Here is a 27,287-nt window from a genome sequence, read left to right on the forward strand (position 1 = left end):
TGCACACAAGGTGTGGGTTACAAGTTTGGAATGAGTTCCTGTTTTTTGCTCAAGCATGCAGCTGCAAAAAATAAGGAGCAGCACTTATTGGTCAACTTTTTCTTCAGAATTTTGATCAGAATGTAATGTATTTAAGCTGTCTTAGGATGAAAATGCTGCAGTGTGCTCGTTGGATGCAATCACAGGTGCAGGAGACAGCCTACGGAGACCGTTGGCAAACAACTTCCAGACTGAACCCAGAAACTCGGGCCAGAAGTTGTCCGTCTTGTGTTTTTGCAGCCTGTTCCAGGTGGCTACATATTTTGCCATGCTTGGATTTGCCGAGTGTGGCTGAAGTGGACGCAACGAAAAAGACTTCTCATAAGCGCTACTGGCCCGTCGTATCGTCACGTTTCGTAGGGCAGTTCGTGGATAATGGTTGTAGACAGGTTGGCAGGTAGCGATGGGGACACAAAACGGATCCTTATCGAGCAAGCTTGCATCACCATTGTCACCTGTCATCTTGTCTACAACCCAGCAGACTTGTGCCATTTTTGTCACCTGTTGCCTTGTCTACAATCGTCACGTCCAGTGAGGGAACCAAGTTTGCTCCTTGTTAAGCAAACTTGTTTCACGGTCATCACCTTTTGGCCTGTCTGCAACTGTCACATTCAGCAGTCATCTTGTTCAAGGTGGCACTACGACAATAGTGAACTTGTGTTTGCTGAAGAAACAGCATAACTCGGTGACAGCATGGTGAGGGGCTGTAAAATTAAACGGCCCAGTGCACATTCAGCCCCTTTTGACACAGCATCACAGAGCGTCCCCATTCAATCATTGGTGACCGCAAGAATCTTTGAAGTGACCACATACATCACATACAATATGATAAGGCAGGTCTTTCCTTGCAGTGTTGCCCAGAATAATCGTGACTTAGGAATGATGAATTTGCTGAGTGAATATCACACAAGAGCAATACTGATAGTACTGCAAGGGAAGAAAAGTACAAAGAATATGCACGTAGTGTTATCGTCACAAACTGCGTTGATGGAAGTCATGGAACAATGTGTCATGCACAGCTCGGAAGGAGTGGACAACACTGCCTGTTCATAATATTTTATTCTGCTGTACACTCAATCATGCTGTTGTGCCATTGTTATAATTGCAAGCTACTGCAATCATGGCCTGTGGCATTATTCTTGACCTGAACAACACATTTAATATGGCAACTGCAAACAAGATTGTTGGTCGTTGAATCCCATTGCCAAAATCTCTCTATTTATGTGTGTGTCATAGTACATTCCGCAGCAGTCAGCAGTGCTTACATAGACATGAAAATGTGCAAAAGTGCTTGTGTCACACATACAATCTGGTTAGACAGATCTCTCTTGCTGCCATATTGGCAACAACATTCATGAAGTTTTGGACACTGCAGACATGTCACGCGTGAGAGTGACATTCACAACAATGATAGTACCGTCAAAATGATCACTGGCAAAAAGTAAAGCAGCGCATGCATGGCAGTATCGCTCTCTGCTGACACCTAGGTAATGCTGAATGTATTGTTGTGCAAAATCAGTGCCTATAGTGTTCAATCAAAAGTGCAGCCTCAAGTGACCAGTTTTGGTGCACTAGAGCTTGACCTCGGCGTTCATGTTTATAAAGAAATCTGCTTACAAGCATGTACACAAGTGCCACCTGCGTTAGAGAGGACATTTTGAAGTTCCTGTGTCGCTTATCTGTGCAACAGAGCGATGCAGAAGTGATCTTGTAAACTCATTGCTACAATCTGTTGGGTCATACTTGCATTGTCTCGAGAAAGCCCAGTTGTGCTTACGGAAGAGACTGCAGTTTTAACCAGAGCGGTGTGTGTGCTTGCAAAAATTTGCGAAGTCTTGTCTAGTTGCTTAGACCGATGCAAGCAGTGGTGTGCTTGGGGATGTTTAATTGCACTGTTCGCATGTTCTGGCATACTTTTATGAGAGATAGTATGGTGACGTACTATACTAAATTTCGCAGTTTTGATAGGAAGAGTCCTAACTTTTTTTAGTACTTCACTCGCTATCTCAATTTCATCAGTCGCTAAAGTATCAATTCATGATAAGAAAGCCCTGCGACATATTTAAAATTTAATAAAGTATAGGGCACGAAGGAACATCATCAGTAATCCCCTTCTTCTAGAATTTTAAAGCTAGAATGAGCAAATGTTGTCTTCGAAATTTGCTTTCTCATCCAATTTTTCCTAGCTCAGGATTTTCGAAGATGAGTTGTCCGCACACTAGTAATCTACAGAATGGTCCTCTAGTTTCTTTGCTGCATTCGTAGAAACAATATTTAGGTCAAGTGCTCAAAAAATCATTATCTAGCATATGGCAAGGCTTCATTGCCATGCTCAAAAAAGTGTGGTAGGGCTTTTGATGAATAATACATTACACATCATCAGTTGGTTGCCAGACATTGATTGTATCACTGATGTCACTGAATCTACAATTTGTTGCTTACAGTGTTAAGCTACGAACACCACAAGCCTACATCTCAGTGTAAGCAAATGAAAGTATTATTGCTGCGACTTCAATCGTGATTAGACTATGCATGCATCACATAGGATCATCCACTGAATACTCAACCTATGAAGCCCGGGTGTACACTCACAAATTAGCATTTAATGTTCTGTATTTTTACATGCATAACCCCACTCCTACAAATGATGGTGCCCTCCCTATTACAGTCTTTGAAGAGGAAGAGGATTGATGTGTGTAATATGTTTTCCTTTTTTTTATAAACAATCCAGCACAGTTTCAGGCAAGAATCGAAGTTCCTGAAAATATATTGCCTTATTTGCTTCGTCATTGGTGCTTTCACTGTTACTTCTCATCGAAGCATAGCACAGGGTTATCATGACAGCGCAGAGCATGTTGTTGCAAAGCTGCACCTGAAGGACAAGTTCTAATATTAGCTGCTTTTTGTACTTAGAAGTATAGTAAAAGCAAACGCTGAGTCCGTCTTTAGATCGTTGGAAAGTTTGAGCCTTGTTATACTAAAGTCTTGTACGATACAAAAATGCCTTCATTGTATCCAATATTCATTCTAAGCATATATTCTTTTACATGGTATTATAATATCTTTGAGAAACAGGTTAAACTTGGTTTGTTTTATCCGGTAATCTGTTGTTCTGTTTGTTGTATTGAGGTTAAATGTACCTTTCTAGGAATCTTGCAACGTTTGTTTCGCACCAAAACATTATTTCACTAGGGAGAGAAATCGCAGCTGAATGCATTCTGAAATTGTGTGCGTGAACAGCTGTTATGTAGACATCTAATCCATGCTGGCAATCTTGTAAGCCATACTCTAGAGAGCCTCCTTTGAGCCATAGGCCTGCACACAGACAACGCCACGCTTGTGCAAATAGAGCCAACAGAGTAGCACAATAGGTGGAGTCCAAATACCGATGTCTATGGCGTATTTCTGGCTCTCGCATCGCTTCCGCCACATGCACCCAGCAAAAGAACAGTCTTCGAGATCTGCATTTCTTAACCAGGGGACGCCACCGTTGGGGTGTGGATTTCGACGCTACCTGTCGGCTATGTAGCAGCTGCAAATCCTTCAGTAGAATTATTAGAAAAAATTGTTCAAATTGCATTGTCTTTAATGCTGAAGGGAAGCACAGTAAGCTCTTTAGCGTGACATTGTTAAGGGCCCCGTGTTGCAGAAAATCCGGCGTCGGCGGCGTTGTTCGGCAGAGAAAATCATCCCGAATCACGCATCCTGAAACATGCAGGTCCTCCGCGAGGCACATAGGCGTTAATTAATTGAATTTCTCAAAGTAAAATGCGTCAGAAAATTCATAAAGTACAACTTACACACAACCTAAAGACACTATGCCATTGGATTGTAATTGTTGCGGAGAAACTCAAACAAAAAATCCCTTCTCCAGCTGCATTTTGAGGTCCGTCTCAGTAAGAGTAGTGGGCCCTGCTCGCTTCCTTGTGACACTATCCAGATGGCACTCGCCTCAGCACATCCGTGGCAGTGGTGGCACCCGCCATGGGGAGGGGAGAAAAAAAAGAACCAGAAAGCTCGCCTTACTGCATAGCTTTCGCTGCCAGCGTTTCCAGGAAAACATTACAGTTACATAAGCTGCAGTTGCCAGGAAGCGTGAGAAGCAGTCGGGGATCTTTGAATGCTATCGCATTCTAATCTTAAAGGCAAAGCTTAAGCATCCTCCAAGTTCTTATGTTAATTTCATTTTGTCGCTTACATGATTTCAGTCTTTATTAAAAATCAAGATTTTGACACCTTTGCACAGTACTTATAAGTTTAGCTTAATATGCGCCTGTAGTTTTCCTTTATATTGATGGGATTCTTTCGTGTGGGTTGTGCATGCAAAAATACAGTGCACCCGGGTGCATTTTCTCAGTGAAGCATTTAATGCTTTACACCAAGTCGGAGTGTTACTGCAGTCATGTAGCAATTCTCAGGAACTCCTCCTATTTTTGTGTGTGTGTGTTAGTGTATGTGCAAAAAAGGTGTAGTGCAATAGCTGTTGGTGCTTGAATGTAGCAGTCCTTAAGAAGTGCCTTATTTTGTAAAAAAAAAATAATGATACGACCATTGTTGACCCTGGCCCTAAATGATCGTGGGCATCCTTTTTCTTGTTGATATTGTACACTTTTTAGGAAACAAGAGTATGTTAGACTCTGTAAGCATTCCTTACATGAAATAAAACATTTCCTGCCTTTTGCTCTCTTGCATGTTTTACTGTCTTGGTAGTATCCATCTTGGTAGGCAACGAGGCTATCATAACTGAGTGGATAAGAAGAACGAAGAACAGATTGTTGGCTAAGGCTTACTTGTAACAGAGGCCAAATGGCTGCGGCACTTTGCTATTAGGTCAAGCGTTCGGTTTGCAGCTGCATTACTATCGGGAAGAAATACAAAAATGCTCGCCTACTTAGATTTAGGTGCATGCATAACTGCCAACTTCCGTGGTTTTTTCAAAAGGAGCTATATTTTGAGAGCTTGTTTACTATTGTTGTATTAAGAATTTTACTATATTTAATTCACATCCGGTTTAACGCAGAGCCCATTTTGAAAGAATATAAAGTGTGTCGCTGACCAGTTTATCAGAGCACGATTTTACAGATCCATCAAAGCTATTTGAACCTACCTGCAGCATCACCAACTCCTAGTACAAATATATAGTGGAAGCCGATACTTCGGCCGCCTTTTTGAATATTTTGTAAATAAAGTTTATAAACGTTGCTGTTTGTGGTGCCATTATTTCTTGTTGCAACTATGTAAACCATAGTGCCCGTTTACATTGTCCCTACAGAACAACCCCTAACAACTGTCAACATGTTGATGTAACAAACAGCTTTTATCAAATTTTAGTATTTTTATGCCAGAGTGTTGCTTTGGGATGTTAAACCTCGTAATTTAATTTTGGTGAAGGTGTGACTAAAGAATGCAGAGAATTCCTCAGTAGCACTTTTGTCTTTCGTTCACTGTGAGTGCCATTAAGAGGAAGCTTCAGCTCAAGAGCTCCAATCTAATAGATGGGAACGAAGAAATGGTATTTTTTGCCAACCACTGCACCGAATTTAATGAAATTCATTCCATTTAAAAGAAAACATTACAAATGCAGTGACTGCTGGAAACAGATTTTTTTTTTATTTAGGCCATCAATTTTGTTATACAAGTTGTTGAAATTGCAAAATTTCTGAAAATGAGACTGTGATGTTTATAACTATGTAGCTCAGCAATGAAAAAGGATATTTCAGTTTTGTAAACTTCACCTAATAATATGTAACAAAATTGATATATTATACACTGCTTTGAAAATTACTGCTAGTTTACGAGTAGGACTTTTTTGCAAAACTCTTCTAAACATTGTAGCAGTTTCACGTAAGTTGTAAATTCATATAATCAAATTTGTCTGCCTTCGATGCTCTCAGCACATGCAGTTAACAAAGCTGGGTGTCTGTTTTTGGTGCCAAGTTACGGATATGTAAACTTTGTGCTTAAACTTAAAATTGCCAATTTTCGTAAACAATTCCAGGCCCTAAATCAAAATTCTGGTTCCTCGAGTTACTAGGACTTAACTCGTTCTCTCAAACTGAGCAAATTTTGTTCAGATCAGTTCAGCGTTTGTGTCAGAAAGCATTTATGCATTTTACATGTACTTGAACAGGAAAATTGGAGCTGGCGCCGAGATAAAGCTTCCTCTGAAGAGAAAGCCTTAGTTCAAATGAGTGGGCTCCATTATGCAGCTGTTGAGCTTGCCTAAATGAAGTATTTTGAAAGCGATAGAATTTTGGGCTTGTTAGTAACATGATTTAATCACATTAACAGCTCAAATAGTGACAGATGCTGGAACTAACAGTAGGCTCCACTTAGACGGAACTTGAAGGAACAGGAACTAAGGTTATGTTTGTGTGAAAAACATTAAAAACTAAAAAAATCATTTTGTTCCAAAAGCATCCAGTGTTTTAATTCCACTGCCATGCAAAAAAGAAAAAAAGACGTTACTGTACTCTGGAATATCGCAGCTTCTTTCACACGAGTTATCATACGCTCTGCTTTTTGACTGTCACCATCACAATGAGCAAAGGAACATGAAAACGGGGTAGCATGAACAGCATAGCAGCTGCTAATGCCACCACAGTGCAACTGGTTGATGGGTTGGATTTTTTTCCACAATTTTGCATCGCCGTTTGACAATCTTTTTACTTATTTCGGTACCATGTGAAGTATGACAGCCAGTCAGGTAGGTGTGCGGTTTCGGTTACAGTTCCATTTAACGAGATTTCACAAAACGAAGCATTCCATTTAAATGACATTTGTTAACATTGTTTCCAATGGTCGCTAACCAGAGTTAGTTTGCTTGTCCTGTTTATTGGCATTTCCGTTTAAGAGGAAGCTTTAGCTCGGGTGCTCCTATCTAAATACATGTAAAAGGAGAGTTAGTCTTTCTCGGCAACCACTGCACCAAATTTGACGAGGTTTGTTACATTTAAAAGAGAAACTTAAAATCTAGTGACTGTTGGTTTCGAATTTTCGATTTAGGTCCTCATATTTTAATTAAAAATTGGCAGAAATCGAAAATTTTCAAAAAGAGCTATCAACTTTGTAACTCGGCAACGAAAAATGATAATACGATTCTGTGAATTGCATCTAACCACATCAGACCATTCACACCACTTGAAAACCAACACAGTTCCTGTTGAAGACCAATAGCCTTCTACTGGGACCAGTTGAAACCAGCAACAGACCACTAGCTTTTCAACTGGGACCACATCAGACCCGTTCACACCACTTGAAAACCAGTATATAGTATCACTTGAAAACCAGTAGCAATATTTTCACCTGGGATAGTACATCTAAAGCGGACAAAATTGATATGTTACACATGAATCTCAAAAAAATAGTAATATGTAAATACAGCTTTTGCAGAACCTTCGTACACAACGTAACAAATTCACATAAGCTGTAAAATGACATATCGAATTTGTCCGCTTTTAATGGTCTAATGGATGCCATTTACAGAACTACGATATCTGTTCTTGATGCAGAGCTATGAATTTGTAAACTTCGTGCTTCTATTTTTTTCAAACTTTCAAATATTTCAAAATTATATTAACGAAATTCAGGGTGTAAATCGAAATTCCGCTTCCACCAGTCACTAGAATTTAACTTTGTCTAGCTCACATGCAACAAATTTCATTAAAATCGGGCCACGGGTTATCTAAAAAAAACGTTTTTGCGTTTTACATGTATTTGAATAGGCCGCGTCAAAGTTGGGCCCGAGCTAAAGCTTCCTCTGCTATCTAAATACATGTAAAAGAAGAATTCGTTTTTCTCGGCAACTACTGCACCAAATTTTACAAAGTTTGCTGAATTCAAAAGAGAACTTAAAGTCTAGTGACTGTTGGTTTCGAATTTTTTAGTTAGATCGTCAATTTTTTATTAAAAATTGGCAACAATCGAAAATGTTGAAAAAACGAAAATGTCAAGTTTCCAACTCTGTAACTCAACAACGAAAAACGTTAATACAATTCTGCGAATTGTATCTAATAATACATATAAAGCACACAAAATTGATATGTTAGACATGAATATAAAAACTATTAGTAATATGGAAATACAGCTTTTTCAGAACCCTTGTACACGACGTAATAAATTCACGTAAGATGTAAAATGACATATCGAATTTGCCCGCTTTGAATGATCTAATGGATGCCGTTTACAAAACCGCGATATCTATTCTTGATGCAGGTCGAGCTATGAATTCGTAGACTTCGTGCTTCTATTTTTTTTTCGAGCAGTAGAATATTTGAAAATCTTTTTTCACAAAATTCAAGCCCTAAATGAAAATTCCGCTTCCAACAGTCACTAGAATTTAACTTTATCTCTCAAATGCAACAAATTTCACTAAAATCAGTCCAGGGGTTATGTCAGAAAAACATTTTTGTGTTTTACATGAATTTGAATAGGCCGCGTCGGAGTTGGGCTCGAGCTAAAGCTTCCTCGGAAGTTTCGTTTATCCGTAGTCCCTGTACATACCAGGTGGTTCTTTCTTTAGTTTATTCGAGATCACTTACAAAAAGTGTTCAGCTGTGCATCACTTGTCCGACAAATCTCAAATTCCAGGTAGCTAACTACAAAAGCTTATTATATTGTGTCAGACACGAGCTTTCTCCAGGAAAACCTTGCAGTTTTATAATAACAGGACATGTACAGCCGCCTTGAAATCTAAAGTCTTTGCCATCTCTCAGTCCTTGGGCAACTTATTTTCTCATCAAACAAATTAGAATAACTAATAGTGCCGTACTTTCATTGACCACTTCTGTAATGGCGTGCAGGGTAAGACAATTTCAATCCGAGTCATCATTTCTGACAACAAAGTGATAAGCTCCTTTTGCAGGACAGCTAAATTCTGACGACGTTGCGTACAAGGGTTCAAGTTTCAACGTCATTAGGACGACGTTGATGAGTTATAGTTGTTATAAACAATTGGCGTCCTTCACCATTCCATGAAATCGAAACTTTGAGTGAAGACAATTGTTGAGGAAACAGGAAAGGCTGTCTTTTACCATGAGTTTCCAACCGGATTTTCATCATTCTTTTTGGATGTTAATTCCGTGTTTTCAGGTGACCATGTTTGCTGTGCATACTTCTTTTCATGGAAAAACAAGAGCCCTTGCCCTATGACTTGGCCCACTCAAAGGCTGCTAAGCGAAGTATTGCTTTCTTTTGCCTGCAACTGGCCCTGCACAACTGATGCATGCATATGATGCAGGCAAATTTTGAGTCGTATCACCAGGCTTTCAAATGCTGGCTTCCCTCATGCAGACGTTCTTGAATGCAGTGTTTGGGTCCCTGCTACAGATGCTGAAAACCAGCACTGCGTGTGTAAACTCTAGGGAAAAAGAGGCTGAAAAACCAGAAGTGGTGCCCTACGTGCACTGAGAGAGGCCTAAGCTATGTCATTTGCTTTGTCATCTTAGCTCTCAATAAGTCTGAAGTCATCACTCGCACTTTGCAGCTGCAAAATCACTCAGGGGCAGTGCGCTAAAGGGGCAAGATACCAGCTGGGCCTCTCCACCCTTGTGGAATATTATCTTTTAAAAGAAACTGTCATACTTAGGCCCCTGCCATTCTCGCAGTTGGGCTACAAGGCTGAGCGGACGTTAGCGGCAAGAAAAAAGTTCAGTAATAATTTTGTTAATTACCTGAAAGGTGCGCTAATTAACTCTTCCGTTATTCCCCCGTAGGGCACATATGTTATTGCAAATTAAAGCGGAGGAGCAGTGGAGTCGTATTTGCTTAGCAGAAATCCTACGACCTGGGCAAAAATGACGGTGTGCATTTTTGTGTGTTCCATAAAACTCGCTTGTGGAAGCTTTGCTTAGCACAATATTCTTGGCAAAAGCATGGAAGCGTTTCAATTGTAAGAAATGTTCCGATTACATTAGCTATATTTTCATCACATTGTATTATTCAGAAACTTCCTTTTTCAAAGATGGCTTCAGGGTGTCTACCAAGTTGACATTTCCAAATTCCCTCAGTTTTCCAGGTTTTACCTGAGTGCAATTGCAAATTTCCCGGAGTGATGCAGAACTATGTTTTATGTCAAGACGGACTGAAACCATATCGCCTGATGCTGTCTCTCTATAGTAAGCACATGAAAAAAATAAATAAACGTGACTTAATCCAATTTCAATACTAACGAGCAGTGTTTACGTTATTCAAAAAGAGAATAGAAGGCATGGGTTAGTAAAATGCACAGCAAATAAAGTGTCTACGAAAAAAATTGCAAATGGGGTTGGACATTATCAAATACGAATAAAAAGGAGATGCATATAGAAGCAAATATTTTCGAATATGAGCTATTTCTATCAACTGATAGCAAACTCAGCGGGACGAGGCCCGAACTCTGTCACAATTGAAATTCTCTTTCAACAGCTCGTAAGTCAACCTCAACTGTCCTGACATACTCTCAGCCCGCGCACGTCGCCCGAGTGTTGTGTTTCACTGCTTTAAAGAGTTTATTTTGGTTTGGATGAGGGACACCTGCAACTCGGCATCAGCCAAAACTTTATTTTTTGAGCTCAAGCTCCTTCAAAACGGTGGCAGCAAGCTTCCATTCCCGTTTATTCCTCAATGCGTAGGTCATTTATGTTCTTGTCCGCCTTCCGCCACTCGTTCGCCCCAAGGACCATTTGAAGCATCTTGGTCAGTTACACAGTCCACGACCGATTTTTCGAACTCCCTAGGGGCCGCGAGAACGTCCGAAAGATCGGCCAGTTGGAAAAAAATAAATCCGTGTCATTTACTGCCCTTAGGTGCTCAAACCGCCACAGGCACGTTCGAAGATGCTCTAAAGGCCTGTCGGTATACACATATTAGGCATATCGGTGCTCGTACTGTGACAGGAAATACCGGGTGCCCGCGTGTATACTTAAGGAATACATACTGTGTTCCGTGGCCCCTTCCCACGCTTGTTATGCTTCACTGCAATACTTTTGCGTAAGCTCCACCAAGTAACATTTCTGTACAGAGGCGAAGCTGACTTTCAGAAACCAGCATTATGCAACGCACCGTGTTTTCCAAGTTTCTAAGCCAATCGCGAGGTCCACAAAGTCCGCGCCATTGCTGACAGCAGCTAATTATTTCAGTAAAAAAACTACTCGGCACCCAACGGCAAGAAGCTTCTTAGCGAACGTCTAAGCAGCTAGGCCTATAGCGTTGCCGCAGTGATGGCAACGGCTGCCAGCGGATCTGCGTGCGAGAGTGCCGGTTCGAGGTGGCGAAGTAATCAAAACGGCAGTGGTGGTGCCTTTGATTATTGCCGCTTCGGACCTACGGTAACGGCAAAACGTCCGGAAATTCGGACGGCGAAGAGCTCTTGCGTCGAAAATTTCACACGTTTTTATACGTTGACTCTATGGGGTATGTGGCAGTGCTGCGAAGCCGTCCAAATTATCGGGAATCCGGAAAGTCGCTCGTTGACTGTACACTGGCAACTCCTCCTGCCGATGACAGGGCATCAAGGAAAATTCATTACGATTCCTGTCTGTTACTCGATCCAGCATTACCGCGACTTTCGACCCTTTCAATAAAATTGCCGCTAATTTTCCCTGATAGAGGCCCAAATTCCCTGAGTTTTCCCTGACTATGAAAGCTGCTTTCATAGCAAAGTTGCAGTTACGTTGTTACCAAGGTCTGTGTTGTTTAAAACTGTTGATACAGTTAACCATTATCTCCAATTGCATAAAGTAAATGTGTTTAGCATTGCCCATGCAATAATTAAATGGCTTCAAGCTTTCCTTAACCATGTTCAAATTGTCGCTACCAATGAGGCATCGCCTATGACGCATGTCCAACCTGGAGTTCCGCAGAGATCTGTGCTCCAGCCATTGCTGTTTCTAATACTATTAGTATGTACATAAATCACCTGCCTCCAAATATCTCCTCTAAATATTAAGCACCCTACATATTGCATAATTATTCCCGAGAATCGCTGATTTCATAAGAGTACCTCAACGTCTACTTAAGCAATAACTTCACTTGGGAAAACAAACAATAAATATCCAAACCCAACACCAAGCACTTTAGGTTACCTGTGTCAAAACAGTAGAGCGAGGCTTGTTCTCCTAGATGCTACAAGTTTCATTTGAATCAGTCCAGTGGTTGTTTAATAATAGCACATTGTGTTTTACATGTATACTTGAATGAGAAAATTGGAGTTAGCCCCAAGCTAAGGCTTCTTTTAGTCTCTTGGAAGGTAGACTGGTCACACCAAGGGATGTACTCTCCGACGATCACTTTCTGTGCTACTATCACTCGTGTGACATGGTGCTCAACCTGCCAATCGGCTCATCCGGACCAGCCAATAAGTGCGCACTAAGAGCGATTATTCCCGAAAGAGACCGCCTGAAATACGTCCCCAACTTGATGTTATAAAAAAGAAGGCCTGGACAAGGAGCAGTGTTTGTATAGACATATCAGTGTTTCTTTTTATTTTACAAAGGAGCGGCTGTACAAAAGTGTGGATGCAAGGGAAGCAGGTTGAGTGGGTTTTGGTGGCACGAGGGGTGGAGGATTGTCTGTACAAAGGAGCGGCTGCCCGTTTCACGTTGGCGCCGGGCTCGTGGGCCGAGACTCCCCGAGAGAGAGGATTCCCTGTGCCGTCAGGATCTTCCCGTGCCGGGTCTTCAAATGCCTCTTGTACGTGTTACGCGTCTTGAACCTGCGACAACGAAGGCACATGTTTGTCATTGCTGTGTACGCTTACCATCTTCGCATGACATCGATAACGTTGTATAGGCCGTGCAAGTTGACAGGCCTGGTGACGAGTCAAGTGAAATCTCACGAAAGGGACTAAATCTGCATATTAAACGTACTGTAATCTTTCTAACCATAACAATAAAACTGATTTTGATTTTGATATGGTAGCTAGAAAATCCCATCCCTGCTAATGAGCACAATGTTGTGGGTTCAATTCCCAGTTGCGGCAGCGCTATTCCAATAAGGACAACATTAAGAAACGCTCATGTAAAATGCCTTCGGTAAACATTTAAAAAAGTAACTAAAAGGAAAAAAAAAACACCTAGTGGTCAAAAGTAATCCAGAGCTCTCCATTACACCATCCCTCATGGTCCCATTGTGCAAACTTGAGACATTAAAATCCATCATTGACATATTTGTCCAATTTATGCGATAGGTTTCAGTAGCATACACTCAAACCTTAATATAATGAACACAGATATCAGATATAACAAACTAAATCTAAAATGTTTACTACCAATGTCAGCACGTAATAGATGCATGCTTATAACAAATATTGGATACTATAACAGAGGTACTTTCGTGTCATATGTAATTTCCTTATTATTATGAGTTTTGACCATGCCTGCAGAATGCAGTGATTAAGCACATAGTACTTTGAAGTAGTAGCTTGAACCAGTTCAAGTGCTTTCATGTACAGGCCTGAGCCGAGGATGGCTGCTTACATAAAAAGGCAGCAACCTGCTCTACAACTTGTCAAACAGGTAGGCGTGGGCTTGTGTGTCGATTCCGGTCAGGGGTGGCCAAACTCCATGAGCACCAAAGAAGGAATCATACTAATGAAGAGCTGCGCCAAGCTTTAGTGTTGGAGACTTGAGCATCACTGATTCTATTGTCAGTGTCTTCACACAGCCGCTCTAACTTGCTAAAAAACATCAGCTTCCTAAAACGACCAATACCAAAGTCAGCCAATATGTCCATCTCCACTCAGGAAGAAAGGAGGGAGGCAGGGCAGTGCAATAACGAGTACACAAAATCGGAGGAAGCCACCTGGCGATGTGCCGTCACTGGCTGTAATGTTGGCAGCCCCTCTTCCACGTTAAGAAACACTGGCTCCCAACAACGGCCGATACAAAAGCTATAGCCAAGCTTGTCCGTCTCCAGCTACGAAAAAAAAGGGCGGGAGGGTGATGACGAGATACCAATGTCAAATCGTCAAGAGGACCAAGCTTTAGGAGAATTCGACCAAGTTGGTATTTACTGCATTATACTTTTAGAGGTAAAGAGAAACAAGGACAGCAAAATAAACGCGGAAACCACACGGGCCTAATCTTTTATTAACTTTTTATTGATTTGTTACTTTAAAATTAAATACGGCCCATGTTTGCTCGTGTTTCTTTCATTGTTCTTGTCTTCACATGTTGAAAGAACTGCCTGGCAAGGTGAAGTCCCTGGTTGTGACACAACAGTGCCGTGACATGGCCAGGCATAAATTCTGGCCAGGAGTTTGTCACGTCCTGTTCAGTTGTGACGTGACCAGGCATACTACTACCTGGTCAGGCATTCGTCACGGACTGCCCAGTTGTAACATGAACAGGCATTTACCACTGCCTTTCCAGGTGTGACGAGACAAACTATCTGGTCATGCGATCCTCATGGCCTGACCAGGCAGCCAGCCACAAGCCACATGTGGATCAACAGATTTTCGCAGGCTCGCAAGCTGCGAGTGGGGCCACCCCCAATTTATACAGTGAAACCTTGTAAATGTATAAACCCGGCAGGAACGCGGCATAACTACACACCATGGGCCAAATAGAAATTTGCATCTTCTGACGTGCGTTGCCAAAATAGACTTCTAGTGCAATTCAAATACACCATTACCACCCTTTACTGCCTTTGCTGAGTAAAACTGCGCCCAACAGCCAGCGCTATGGTTTCTTGCAGAAATCGTGCATAAGTCCAACCAGAAATGGAGACAGAGAGAGCTGACAGTGCAAAAAAGGAAAGGAAAGCGTGTGCTGAATCATAAACACTACCTTCAACACTCTTTGCCATGGGCCTCGTTCTCCACTACTTGCAGTTTGTGTGAGTTTCTTGAGCCAGCAACACTAGCACAGCACTAAACGATAACGAAACTACTGAAATGCGAAAGGGCAGTTAGCACAGAGTAGAGTGAAAACAAAACCATTGAACTGCCCATGTTGTTGTCAAGGGTAATGTCAAAAAGTTATTTTCATTTAGGAATATAATAGAAGTTGACAAGTACCATTTTCTTTTGTCTTGCAATGCAATGTTTTTTTTATTATTAGTGGTTGAGTACTAGTGACGGGACCACAACGAGAAGTTGCTACACCATCAGGCTAGCACTTGAATGTCCCGATGGAGTCTCTCGAAGCGTGTCCCACACTTACCTCAAGTTCGCGATTAGTACTAAAGCTCTGTTCTTGATAATATTGATGCCTGAGATGTTCTCGAGCATTAATCTATCATTTTAGCTTGACATAATATTTGCCTATCGTGTCTCTTTAAGCAGTCAGCCAATACATAAGGCTTCACGAAGAGTGGGTTGGGGATTCGTTGAATCTAGATTTTAACCGTTCGATTCTCTTAAGCGGGTACATATTAATGAGGCTTTACAGTACTCCGTTTTATACACAGCAGGCAATGCTATAAAGGCTAGAGAGATTGCTCATGCTGCCTGCATCTGTGACGAAAAAATAGTGCATCAGATATGAAAGATATAGATATGCTTCATGCAATTCGGTGAAAAAATAGGTGTCTTACTTCTATACAGTAAAATAAATAGTTATTACATCGAAGACATTGGAAATATGAACTTATTTACCACCAAACATGACAACATGAATTGTTGTCTTTGGCAGTAAACACGAGTACGTGACACGCTTTTGCAACCAGTGGCCACAGTGCATCACTTGCTCTGACGACTAAAACCTAGTAAGCCGCGTGCTGGAAGCACAAAGGCACAGAAATAATGCGTCATTTAATGCAAACTTGCATCCAGAAGTTGCAGCTGCGACATATGAAGTACTTATTTCATAGAAAGCATTGATCAAAAACAACTGCACACTGAAACGCATGGAGTGAGCATTCTGTGACCGAATCCTTGCGTAGCTTCCAGAGCACTGTCTGCCATGTAGGAAATTAAGTATAGACACCAACGAAGGCCTAAAATGCTCCCTGCAGGTCCATCATGATTCCATGCAATTTTAAAGCGAAAGCTTTACTACACCAGCCAGCGAGCCATTTTGGCTCGTTGCGCCATAAGCCGTATGCAGGCAGCCGTACGCCATATGCCATGGCCGACGAACGACCTTGAGCTGCCGTTGCCTAGCAATGCCACAGCCGTGCTCCAACAGATGGCGCCACCGCCGTTGCCGCTTGCTCCACCAGATGTGCTCCGCTGGGGTAGAGGGAGAGGAGGTGTCGCCTCACGGGGGCTATATATATGTATATATATATGCGCTTCGCCTCAGTGTATTTAGTCGTTATGGAGAGAGCGAAAGAGACACAACGGACAGAATGAAGCGAAGAAGAGACAACACGCTCAAGAAACGCCAGAAGCGTAGCCATGCAGCTGTTGCTTTCGTAATTCAACTAGGGTTAACCAGAGCTAAACCACAGGCAATTTTTTTTTTCTAGGAACTTTGCTAGACTTTCTAGAAGGCACCCACCTCTGGTTGCAGTCGGTGCACTGGTAGGGTGTCTCGCCCGTGTGCCGGCGCAGGTGCTCCTTGAAGTGACTCGGGTGCCGGAAGTTGCGGCCGCAGTCCTCGCATGCAAAGCGGCTCTTGTTGTTGTGGATCAGCATGTGGTAGTTGAGGCTGTGCTGTCGCGTGAAGGTTGCCTCGCAGATCTTGCAGTTGAATGGCTTGATGCCTGCCAGGGAGAAGCAGCCAAGGAGAGAGGACTTGTTGATGCTGAGAATGCGCTGAAGCGACCCAGTCACCTGACCAGGTCACTTGATAAGTTCAACACATCAAGGGCACTCTACAATCTAGTGCAAGTTGTGAACAAACCACCATATCAACGTGTGCGTGTATCAAGCCCTTTCTTTAAAGTCAGGAACTGGAAAGTGAGGGTGGTTGACCCATTCATTGACGGGTTGAGTGGAAATAAAGTGCTTTTTCCGAAATGTGAAAAACACCTGCTTTTACTTTTAACATTCACGAAGATCTAGTATATAGGTAGTGTAAGAAATGGTGGCCGTGATGTCACCGGTCCTTTCTACCGCCTGCAGTATGATGAAAGCATGGCCTTCGAGATTACTTTTGAGGATGCCATCACTAGGAGAGTGAAATGGGGATGGCACCTACTTCCTCACTGACTGCAACAAAACATTCCTTGAAGGGCAAGCCCCAGCAAAGTACACATTTTACAATTAAATTTTTTTTCTTTGCTCATGTTGGCGACATAACACTCAATAGCATGAAGTTACCATTTTCTTGTATTTTTGCACCACCAGAAAACTGCCTTGGCTGTGCTGTTGAACGCCACTACAGTCACACTACAGTCACACCACTGTCAAACCACTGTCAAACCAACTGCACTAGTGCGAAACTGCCGCAAATCAGTTGGTCTCTAAGCAGCCCAGCTTCCACAGCCAAATACACTGCTTCAAACAATGTTGCCTGTGCTCTGAATGCTTGCTGCATAAGCTGTACAATTAACTGTCTATGCTTTTCTTCCCCACTAGCGGCTCTTGGGGAATACCTTGCGCCACATGAGCTGGCGCTTGACCACCGAGATTTTCATTATTGCTGCATCCATAATCTTGGAGGGTATGGTCGGCGTAACCAGTACCAAAGCGCACAGTTGCTGCTGGTGGTGACAATATCATTGAAACCCCACTTTTCGGCACCAACCTGCCTCCACCTCCTCCTTCTCCAGTTCAAGTCAGGCCAGTTCAGAGCATGAGCCGCTTACCAGACATCCAGTAAAGGAGGTGCTGGCAACAAAGTGTGGTGGCATTAATAGCTTAGCACAAAACTGAATCTAATATGCTGGTAACGGTCACTTGTACCAATAAAAAAGAAAAGAGAGAGCCCTGACCTGCATGGCTGCGATAGTGGTACATGAGGGTGGCCTGGGCTGTGAACACTTTGGTCTTGCAGATCTTGCACACCAGAGGGCCTCGCTCGTCGCGCCGCTTGTTCCGTAACGCCTTGATGTGCTTTAGTGCAAGTTTCTGTGAGGAGAAAACAATGTATGCAAGACCGTTAGCAGCTGTACAAGGTACACATTTTTTATTAGCAGACTGAATCTCTTGTCACACCGAAAACAATGGAGATTTCACACTTGGGCTGTAAAAGCAGTGCCTTAGTTATAGTTTACTCGCTGAGATGGCTTGCAAGTCACAGTCCGATTATTTTAGACAGGCAACTGGCACCTGAATTCGTATAAAAATAAGCAAGGCTATTTTCAACGAGCCAGCATTGGAATGTTACTACTGAATAACTGGTGCGGCGCTGTGACATAAAAGTGATCACTTGTGCGTAAATTTAGAAATTGAACTCACCCTTTCAAAGGTGGTTTCGGCGGCCTGTGCAGCAGTGCCCCTCCGGCCCGGCAGGCGTGCCCTGCCCTTGGCTGCGGGTTGCTGCTGTTGCTGCTTACTCCTCTGCTCTTCCTCTTCGTCATCTTCGTCCTCGTCTTCATCCTCGTCCTCATCTTCGGAGGACTGGAGCATTGGGCTTGGCGTGCGCCGCCTCGCTTGGCTGCCTCCGATGCCACCTCCAGGGGTGGTCACCTCGACCACGGACGAGGTGTTGGGCAGCAGCGGCACATAAACGTAGGGGAAGGCGGGCGTGGCAATGACCGACTGGCAAGGGACGGTGGGACGGTGCTCCACGCAATCGCTGCACAACTCTTCCATGTCGCTGTCTCCAGAGTCGTCTGCGGCGGTGCAAGCGAGGGGCATACGGTATTCTCGTGAGATGACAATGTTATGGGCCACGACAATAACAAAGCGTGATGAGCTTTCTACAAAAATTACTAGACGTTCCAAAACCCTGGCACTAGTGTTTATGGGAGCAACAAACAGGAATGTTTAGGTTTTGCGTGCCCAAAGTTTATGGAACGCAAATTGGCAGGTGTATGAAGTACAAAAGAATGCAAGCAGAGCATGGCGTTTTGCGCACACAAAGACACTTGGGTGTGCCATTTCTAACCTAATGATGGTTAGTACAGTGGAATCGCGTACATTAGGCCTTCCGGTTTATTCGAACTGACGCCGTGGTACTAGCAAAATTAGGTGTACGCAAAAGCACTCAATAATTCAAATGTGTAACAGTTTGTGACAGTTAATTCGAACATACCGTGTCACCGAGCATGCTCTTGGCAGTGTGCTAACTCACGCAGCGGTGCCCCGATCTCCTGTTGCAAGTACCACATTTTGGTGTGTATAACACGCCCCCAACATTAAAAAAGGTTGGTTTTCAATAAAGTCAGGAAGCGAGTTACATATAAAAATTTTGCTAACTGTCTACCAGTAATGATGAACTACACTGCATTTAGAAAGTGCCTAAGACTGAGCTTAGCACGTTACGAGACCTTTTGCAGAGCCACACTGGTCCTAATACGAGAAGATACATTGAAATTAATGACACCTTACTGATGTACTGGCACAGGTGTTTCAGCAGGAAATTAAAGAGAAGCTGAAGTTTTGACTAATCAATTAACAAGAAATTAACAAAGATATAGCTTCTGAATAATATATTTATGCTTATTTAGTGTTCCTCTTCAGTGTCCCTTTGAATCTGCCCTAGTGACAGCGGTACAGTTGTAGCCGGTAATAACCAAGAGGCTCATGTGAAAAAAATAGTCTGAAACATACGAAATTCAGTATAGTCTAACTCGGACCCGCAGTCGTTGCTTAATGGCTATGGCCTCGGGCTGCTAAACACGAGGACGCAGGTTTGAATGCCAGGCCGGTGGCCACATTACGATGGGGGCGAAATGCGAAAACACCCGTGTACTTAGATTTAAGTGCATGTTAAAGAACCCCAGATGGTCCAAATTTCTGGAGTCCCCCACTATGGCGGGCCTCATTATCATATCGTGGTTTCGGCACATAAAACCCCATAAATAGTTTTTAATACTCTAACTCGGCCATGGTGAACTTAGATGAACTCTCGTGATTAGTTCATATGGCGTTCTCATTTCCAATAGACATTAAAAAGCTAGAGAAGAATCTGTTCATTAAAGACAAAGCTATGTGTAAGTGAACAGAATCCATTGAACTTTATGGCTTTATTGAGCTGGCAGCAAATGCCACGTGCTCGATATAGCCAATGTCTGATTCATTATGAGAGAGTTACCATACTTACTTGTGTAAGGCCTGCACTTTCCTTTTTTTTTCATATATTCTACAGGGTGCAGGTGCTTGCTACAAGAGGTCAGCTTATGGCTATTCATTGAAGCGTTGAGCTGTGCTCTTAATGCCTTCTTAATGCACCCCAAAAGAATGGCACAACACCTCATCAAAGGTGACACCAATGAAGCATGATAGATTTGTGCCACGTGATCACAATATGGCGAGATATGGTGACGACCACCGGCAGGACAGTAACTAGTGCCATCTAGTAGAAGCCTGAAGAAATTAATTAGCCCACAGGCATAGCCTCCGAGATAGCGGGCATGCCAGTATGCGTGTGACACTGATTGAAACTTCTTCGTCCAAATTTTTTTGCGCTCAAAGTGAGGGTACAGGCTTTACACAAGTAAATATGGTATTTTACATGAATATCGACCAGTAAGTTTCATGCGTTCAATATACAGAATGATTTGCTTCATCTGGGTTCGACTGTACCAGCACTGTTACTCAAGTTACAGAAATAAAGTTGGCTCCAATCCAATCCAATAATGCAACCAAAGTTCTTAGAGCAGGCTCTGCGCAACACAACCAGGCTGCCAGCATCACTCACCCACAGCGAGCGGACAGCCGGGCCCCCAGTAGCAGTGGTCCCGCTTGACCAGTTGTGCCTCCCAGCTTTCGCTGGTGGTATTCGGTGGCTTCTCCTCTTTGGGCGGCGCATTGTTCTGCAGCTTGCTGGTCGTGGGGGGGACCTTAATCTTATTGCTGGGCGTCGTCAAGGATTTCACAGCCACCTAAATAAAGGCTACGGTGAGCTTTCTTGCGGAAACCGAACAGTGGTGGCACAAATCACTGGAACGGTCAAATGGGCCATGCACTATGTTTCACTTGGCAATGACAGAGTGTACTGGTTGCAGCAAAGTAAAACAGTTTTTTTGCCTAACATCAGTGCATGTAATGGGTACTATAGCTTAATTTTCAACAAAACAGGCGAATGGTGCACCAAAGACTTGAGAGCTACGTAAATCATTCTTAATGAGGTAGATGGCGCCACTGCCGCGAAATGGGCATTTGTTTTTCACTGTTGTACCCGACGTGTCCTTGCAATTGATTCTAGACCTGACAGGCAAATAATGCATGCAAATCTTTATACCCACATTCTTGGGGGCGACATTTTTGCAAGAATGAGACAGAGGCACCATTTTTTATTGCAATGATGAAACGTGGTGCAAACCACATTTCATCCAGCAATGACAGTTTACACGCCACTGTTCTACTGAAACGACATCAACATTATTTTTTTTTTGTCAGGCATTGCATCAAACGACATCTACTTCCGGCTTCATTCCTGACAAAACAAGTAATGCACTCTAATGCGGTACTAAAGTGCATGCACCATAACTAGCTAACTCGATGCGAAATGTGAACACAAATGAGCCGGCAGTTTAGCTTCAATTATCCTTATATGATTGATGCTCCTATTCAAGCACCATTCGTTATAATAATACCAGTATGGCAAAAAACAGTCTTATGTGCTGTTTTAGTAGAGACAGCCGTTGTGACAGACGGAAGATTGGTCGCTAGATGCACCTTCAGATTACTACTCAAGTGAGATGTCAATCCAAAGCCAACACCTGCCAACTTGTCAACTCCCACAGACATTGCACAGGAGGAAGGGAGGGATAGCATGCTCATTTTTTTTTAAGCTTGCCCTGAGAACATGCCTTTTGTAGGACCTATAAACACTTAATTAACAATGATTGACCTTTAAATGCACCACACAAGCAGCTCGTAACAGTAGAGCCTGGCAAGCGACACACTGTTTTTATAGATCACAGTGACTTTCTGTTGCCGATTCCGCACCTGCTTCAGGAACCCGTCTGTGCAAACTTGCTCAAAGCAAGTATGCCTCTGGCGTTATTTTGCTATCAGAAGACTCCCAACGGAAGGGTCAGAGATTAACAATCTTTTCGTGAACAGAATTCACTTTTTGTAAAACTTTCTACAACATTCACAGAATTGTGCAACGAGCCTTAACAACACAGAACTTTATGAAAAATTCTGGAGAGTTGGCAGCTGTGAAAGCCTACACTTTTGGACATTCACATGCACATGACAGAACAGCAATGCGACTTCTCCCTAAAAGGCTACGTTCACACAGTGGTAGCAGCAAAAGGGCAAGACGGCCAAAGCAGTCTAAAATTCTTTGCCAAGTATGTCCCAGATGTTCACATTTGATCACCTACTGTGCACACAACTGTTTGCATGGTGGTGCCAGTGCCATCACCGCACCATTTCAAGCAGCGCATTCCTTCACTGATCCATCTATCATCAAAGGCAGTAACTGCAGCACACTTTGCGTCTAATCCACGCTTTTCTTAAGCACCGAATTTTAACAACAGGTACTGAAAAGAAGGAATAGTTTTAAATCTTTTTGGCTAGCTGTTTCCTGCACAAGGTAGCTTTTGATCGCATTTGAGCACAACCGGTTACACTTTGGAAGCCATCTTCATTTACGACTGGCTGTTTGTATGCAACTGCAGCTTCCAGTAAACCGGAACGACTTCTCGCACTCTCCGTAACAAAAAAGTCGGTTGAGACCGACTGCAGTCACCACTTAATTTTCCACCTGCTTGATTCTTCACCGTGCAGCGAGCAGACTTCTTTTATCCTTTGCCACTTCTGGCCGCTTAAACTTCAGATGTGAAAGTAATCTAAAGGTGATTGAGTGCTTGAAGCTCTAGGTAGTGTGGGAACACTACTGACCTTGAGCATGGGCCGCCCGTTCTTGCCCTCTGTCTTCGTTACGACTGGCTTGGCTTGACTCTTCGGTCGTGCTTGACTTTTTTTGATGGTGGTTCCAGTGGTGGGAGCATGCACGGTGGACGAGCAGTTTGCTCGCCGCTCGTTCTTGCTGACCCCCGACGGCTGCTTGGTCTGCGGTCGTCTGCGCTTTCGGCCAGTTCCCTCGGATTCTGCGTATACAAAAAAGAAAAGAGCAAGGAGCATTTTGTGACACACACGAATCGGCAGGATGGGCAACTGAACTTATCGTGAAGACCAACCGCAACAAAATTTTCAGTTTGAATAAACTGGTGAGATAGTCAGTAGCATTTGCTACTGAAGCAATGTTGGAAAAGCTGCAGAGCTGGTAATTGTCTAATTTTCTTATTAACAGCGTTTAAATGAACTCGCCCAGTGGCTAGCAGTTACTGCACAGGCCCCAGAACACAGCCTCTGAGATCTTCAGTGTGACGGTAATCTTGGAGGCCAAGCAGAACAGTACTGCTAGGTTCTTAGCATTCTGGGTTCTGCGTGACTTCCAATGAATGCCATTGGTGGCATTCTTTTTTTCAGTTCTGGCATCAAAAAATGCATATTTTTGCTGGCTTTTTGTGATGGGTCCACCCGTATTTCTGTTTGCTCTATACCGACACGACATGAAACTATGCTTTTCACACAGTGTAAAAGCTTTCTTGCAGTTGACTTCTAAATCAAGAATTGGAATAAGATGTCTTTGGTGATTTGTCAAAACAGCACTGGCTATGCAATACCCCCCCCCATCAGAATGCATCCAGAACAACAGAATGGAGGCCTCACAGTTGGGCATCAGAGAGAGATAGAGAGAAAAATGAACTTCGTTAGTTTTGATCCCCGCCCAAGGTTTCAAGGAGATCGACTCACCTTGTAGACGTCGTTTTCGGGCCTGGAGAGGTTCCGCCGTGAACGGTGGCTTGCCTTGCCTACCAGGCGCTGTAAGAGAAATTTTTCTGTGAGCGTTAGAGCAGCAAGAACTTGCAGCAGGTGTGTCAGCACTAGGCAGTATAACACGTTCAAGAACCTCAATTTCAGTTGTTTTTGGCACGCTATTTCTTGTGTATATATTTTAAAAAATGCAATGAGAAAAAAAAAAACAAAACAATAAAGCTGGCTCCGCTTACTGTTTCTGTGCTGCAGCAGTGGTGCTCTAAGACATGGTGCAAATGAACTAAATGCATCGTGTGCCTAACCAGGCAGTTGTATCACTTTGATATGACGTTTATGTTGGTATGGGCGTGAAATTGCTGTAAGCAGCAAGCCCCACATTTAAGTACACTAGCTTTTGTGACAGCGGTAAGCAGACTGCCAAGTAATCAATAAACAAGTATAATCATTGGAATGTAAAGTAAGTAATAATTACAAATTAAATAATTAAATACTATATGAAAATTCTGGACGTTTCTTCAGGTTGCTATTAAAACAACATACAGTTGCTTCATTTACAAAGAAGGCTTTGCTTTCTTTTTCTTTATTTAGTGGATGATGGCTGGGGCACCCTGTATATTGTCTGAACGTGGCAAGTTTTCTCACCATTGGCTTCGGCCAGGAGCTTGGCAATGTGCGCCAGGAGGTGAGATTTCATTTGGAGGCGGGCCTTGTTCTCGTTGCCAAAGCTGGAGAATGTTTCCGCACAGACGCTGGGCATGAGATAGCAGCGGTAGCTGAAGGTTCGGCGCATCTCGTTGCTGGTGAATTCCGAGAACATGTCCAGGAGCATACGGTCCGAGAGAATGCGGATTTGGTCCAGCACCAGGGCATCCGCTTGAAGCGCTGACTTGCGCGCCTGGAAAAGATGGCCGCAGCTGACATTCACCGCAAAAGGCACATCCTCTATGATAAACATAAAAGAGTGTTTGTTATGGAACAATAATGATAATGATAATGTGTGCCAGCATGTCCAATACATGGCCAAAACTATGTGATAGTTTCCGATGCTAGATGTCTCCTAGCACTGCTGTGACGCAGTAGGTGTTTTTACAAGTCAGCTCCTGACCATCCCTTGCTTTGGTGCTTTAAAATTCAACACAGTAGGGTGAGCTCTGCTTTCTTTCTTTTTTTACTCACAGAGCATTTGCAGCATGCCCATAACTGTGGCCTCCAAGATTATGGCACCACACATTCTATTAAAAGTAGTTTCCTATTAGGACTTCTAGACGAAAATCTATCATTTCAGTCGCTCAACGAAACTGGAAAGGATGCCCTGCACAGGTTTCTCAATAATTTGGCAAGGCTTCTGTGTGAAAGCCGCAGCTTTCACACAGAAGTGTTTTTAGTGCTTTTTGTTGGTTCACGAGTACTGCATGCTATTAGCGCTTTTCTTCAGAACAGTCTTAATTACATGGACAATTATTTCATTTGGATATGTAATTTCAACAGCACGAGTCTTAATGCTTGCGAGTATACATGCTGGTAGGCTTTAGGGCAACGAGAGTTGCCAAGGGTGATTACATTTTAGAGAGCTTTTATTATTTCCAGTATGGTGAAAACAATATGATGACAGAAATTAGTGGTTAAGTGAAGCTAACCATTCTGTTACAGCAAATTCGAGGTCACAATATTTATTAGGTTAGAACAAGAAACCAGAACGTTGTCCGAAGGCAAAAGGGATTAAATTACACAATTTACGTGTTACCATTATTCCCGTGATTTTTTTTTAACTATTACCGGTGTCACACAACCACTTTCGCTGGTGAGTGAGCCCGATCCGGATCGCGATTCTCGACAGCAATAGGGAGCCAATCGCGACTGAGAAATTCGATCGCAATCAAAAATGCGCGAATTGGTGAACCAATGAAAAGGTGTGCAACTTGGAAATCACCGCTACCAACAACCTTGGCAGGTGCACGTTGCAATTTCTTTGCTACGGCATAACACTATTTCCCTCTTTCAAATCACAAATTTCAGTGAAAAAAGGATAAGAACTGAAAAGAAATTAAGTACCCGAGTAAATCCGACAAGCGCAACTAAAGTCGGAAGGCGGCGCCACTTGCCTCCGCGGACGCCATATTGGCCCGTTAGAATTCATTTTTCATGGCGCTGTGTTGTCGCGCTCGCGGCAGCTGATATCGCGCCCGCTGACGCGAGAACTACGACTCTCCCGCGAGAAAAACACACTCCGAAGTTCACACTTTAGCGAAATAAGCGACAAACCGCGCGCGGCCAGCAGAGGAGGCGAAAAGCGCACGCTTCCTTTCACTTTCGTCTGCAAGGCCGCGCGGCTCGGGAAAATGTACTTACCTTATGAGTGGAATCTTTCAGCAGCACCGGGTCGCTTTTGAGCGTGGCCGAGGCTACCTCGGCGAGCATGTCCAAGAGCGGCACGGAGCCGAAGTTCTTTTTTGAGTTTTCTTCGTCCATCTCGGCGTCACCGGCTCCGTTCACCGCTCTCCGCGCAGTGCTCGGAATCATAGCGCACACCGCCTTGTGTACGTTCTGCGATAATAAAACGGAGACGCGCAAAACTCTCACGGGACGGCGAAATCGTGTCACTTTTAACAAATTTACTTGTCACGAGTCGAGACGCGACAGTGTTTCTCTGTATTGGCGTCAAGTGGGAACGCACGCGACAGCGACACAAGCATCGCTTGAAGCAGCAACTGCGCGAAGATGCGCGGTGCAGACGCGCCATGTCTTCTGCATGAAATTTTAGGCCTAGAAGTCCAGAAGCAAAATTAGGCCTAACATTATTTCGGGCCTCTGACTAAGCTGACGATCTGCATGGAAATAATCGCGATCGCCGATTTTTCTAAGTCCTCGCAAACGGGGAGCGACTCTACATTCGGTCACGCCGCTTTCGCGACGGTCGCCAATGCGGACGAAGCGAACAATGAGGCGCTATTTTGCCCGAGCAGCCCTAGCAGTCGACGCACCAAAACATTCTACGCCAGGACCGTTGCACCAAAGTACAGCAAAGGTGTACGAGCGCAATATAAAGTTGGCCTGCAAACATCTTCGCTGCGTCGAGCTAACGCATCGTCACACATCGAGTGTGTGTACACTTAAGGAACATTTTTGTAAACGGTTAGCAATACAAAACGACGCCATCGTCTGTCATGCTCGTCTGCTATCTTGGCGCGCGTCATTGCTGTCCAAATTACGCACACTGAAGTACCTCATTGACAAGTATTGAAAGCCGCTCACCTTCACGAAATCCTTCCCGTTAGCAGAATCGCATATTCCAAATCAGATAGTTACAACGACGTTATATTGTGTTTAAAATGAACGATTCCACCACACTTGTTTCTTTCCGGCGTAGTGAATTATGGGAAGGCCTTTGACAGAAGACGCTAGTCACTACAAGTACGGATTCAAGACGAGTAAAAGTCGCAACAAATAAAGAAAAATGTTCAATTAAGCGTAAAATAAT

At 43.3% G+C, this 27,287-nt stretch overlaps 2 protein-coding genes across 2 annotated transcripts in view; one reads left to right on the forward strand and one right to left on the reverse strand.

The window, feature by feature from the left end:
• The window catches only part of LOC142564462 (serine/threonine-protein phosphatase 4 regulatory subunit 4-like), a 43,565-nt gene extending 39,533 nt beyond the window's left edge, over window positions 1-4,032 (forward strand). The window contains exon 19 of the mRNA XM_075675464.1: window positions 186-4,032. Within this exon, the coding sequence (XP_075531579.1) occupies window positions 186-234 (49 nt within the window). The 3' untranslated portion in view covers window positions 235-4,032. The remainder of the gene's footprint in view (window positions 1-185) is intronic.
• Window positions 4,033-12,471: 8,439 nt separating this feature from the next.
• Window positions 12,472-27,180, reverse strand: LOC142564652 (uncharacterized). The gene is made up of 10 exons (XM_075675741.1): window positions 27,062-27,180; window positions 26,159-26,353; window positions 24,452-24,704; window positions 23,786-23,854; window positions 22,868-23,076; window positions 20,712-20,895; window positions 18,305-18,681; window positions 17,839-17,974; window positions 16,461-16,665; window positions 12,472-12,730 (listed from the first exon to the last, which is right to left on the reverse strand). Exons 2-10 carry the CDS (start codon window positions 26,327-26,329, stop codon window positions 12,613-12,615), a joined length of 1,722 nt encoding a protein of 573 aa, XP_075531856.1. The 5' UTR covers window positions 26,330-26,353; window positions 27,062-27,180; the 3' UTR covers window positions 12,472-12,612.
• Window positions 27,181-27,287: the final 107 nt, after the last annotated feature.

Source organism: Dermacentor variabilis, chromosome 11 (genome assembly GCF_050947875.1).
Source record: "Dermacentor variabilis isolate Ectoservices chromosome 11, ASM5094787v1, whole genome shotgun sequence".
In the NCBI taxonomy this organism is placed as follows: Eukaryota; Metazoa; Arthropoda; class Arachnida; order Ixodida; family Ixodidae; genus Dermacentor; species Dermacentor variabilis.

What these genes read in the sequence shown, in the direction of transcription:
- LOC142564652 (XM_075675741.1), bottom strand. Translation starts at nt 26,329, where the DNA reads ATGATTCCGAGCACTGCGCGGAGAGCGGTGAACGGAGCCGGTGACGCC. An exon ending in TGAAAGATTCCACTCATAAG is followed by an intron (nt 24,705 to 26,158) that starts GTAAGTACATTT and finishes CATCTTTTCCAG; the next exon opens with GCGCGCAAGTCAGCGCTTCA. An exon ending in CCGAAACCACCTTTGAAAGG is followed by an intron (nt 17,975 to 18,304) that starts GTGAGTTCAATT and finishes TTCTCCTCACAG; the next exon opens with AAACTTGCACTAAAGCACAT.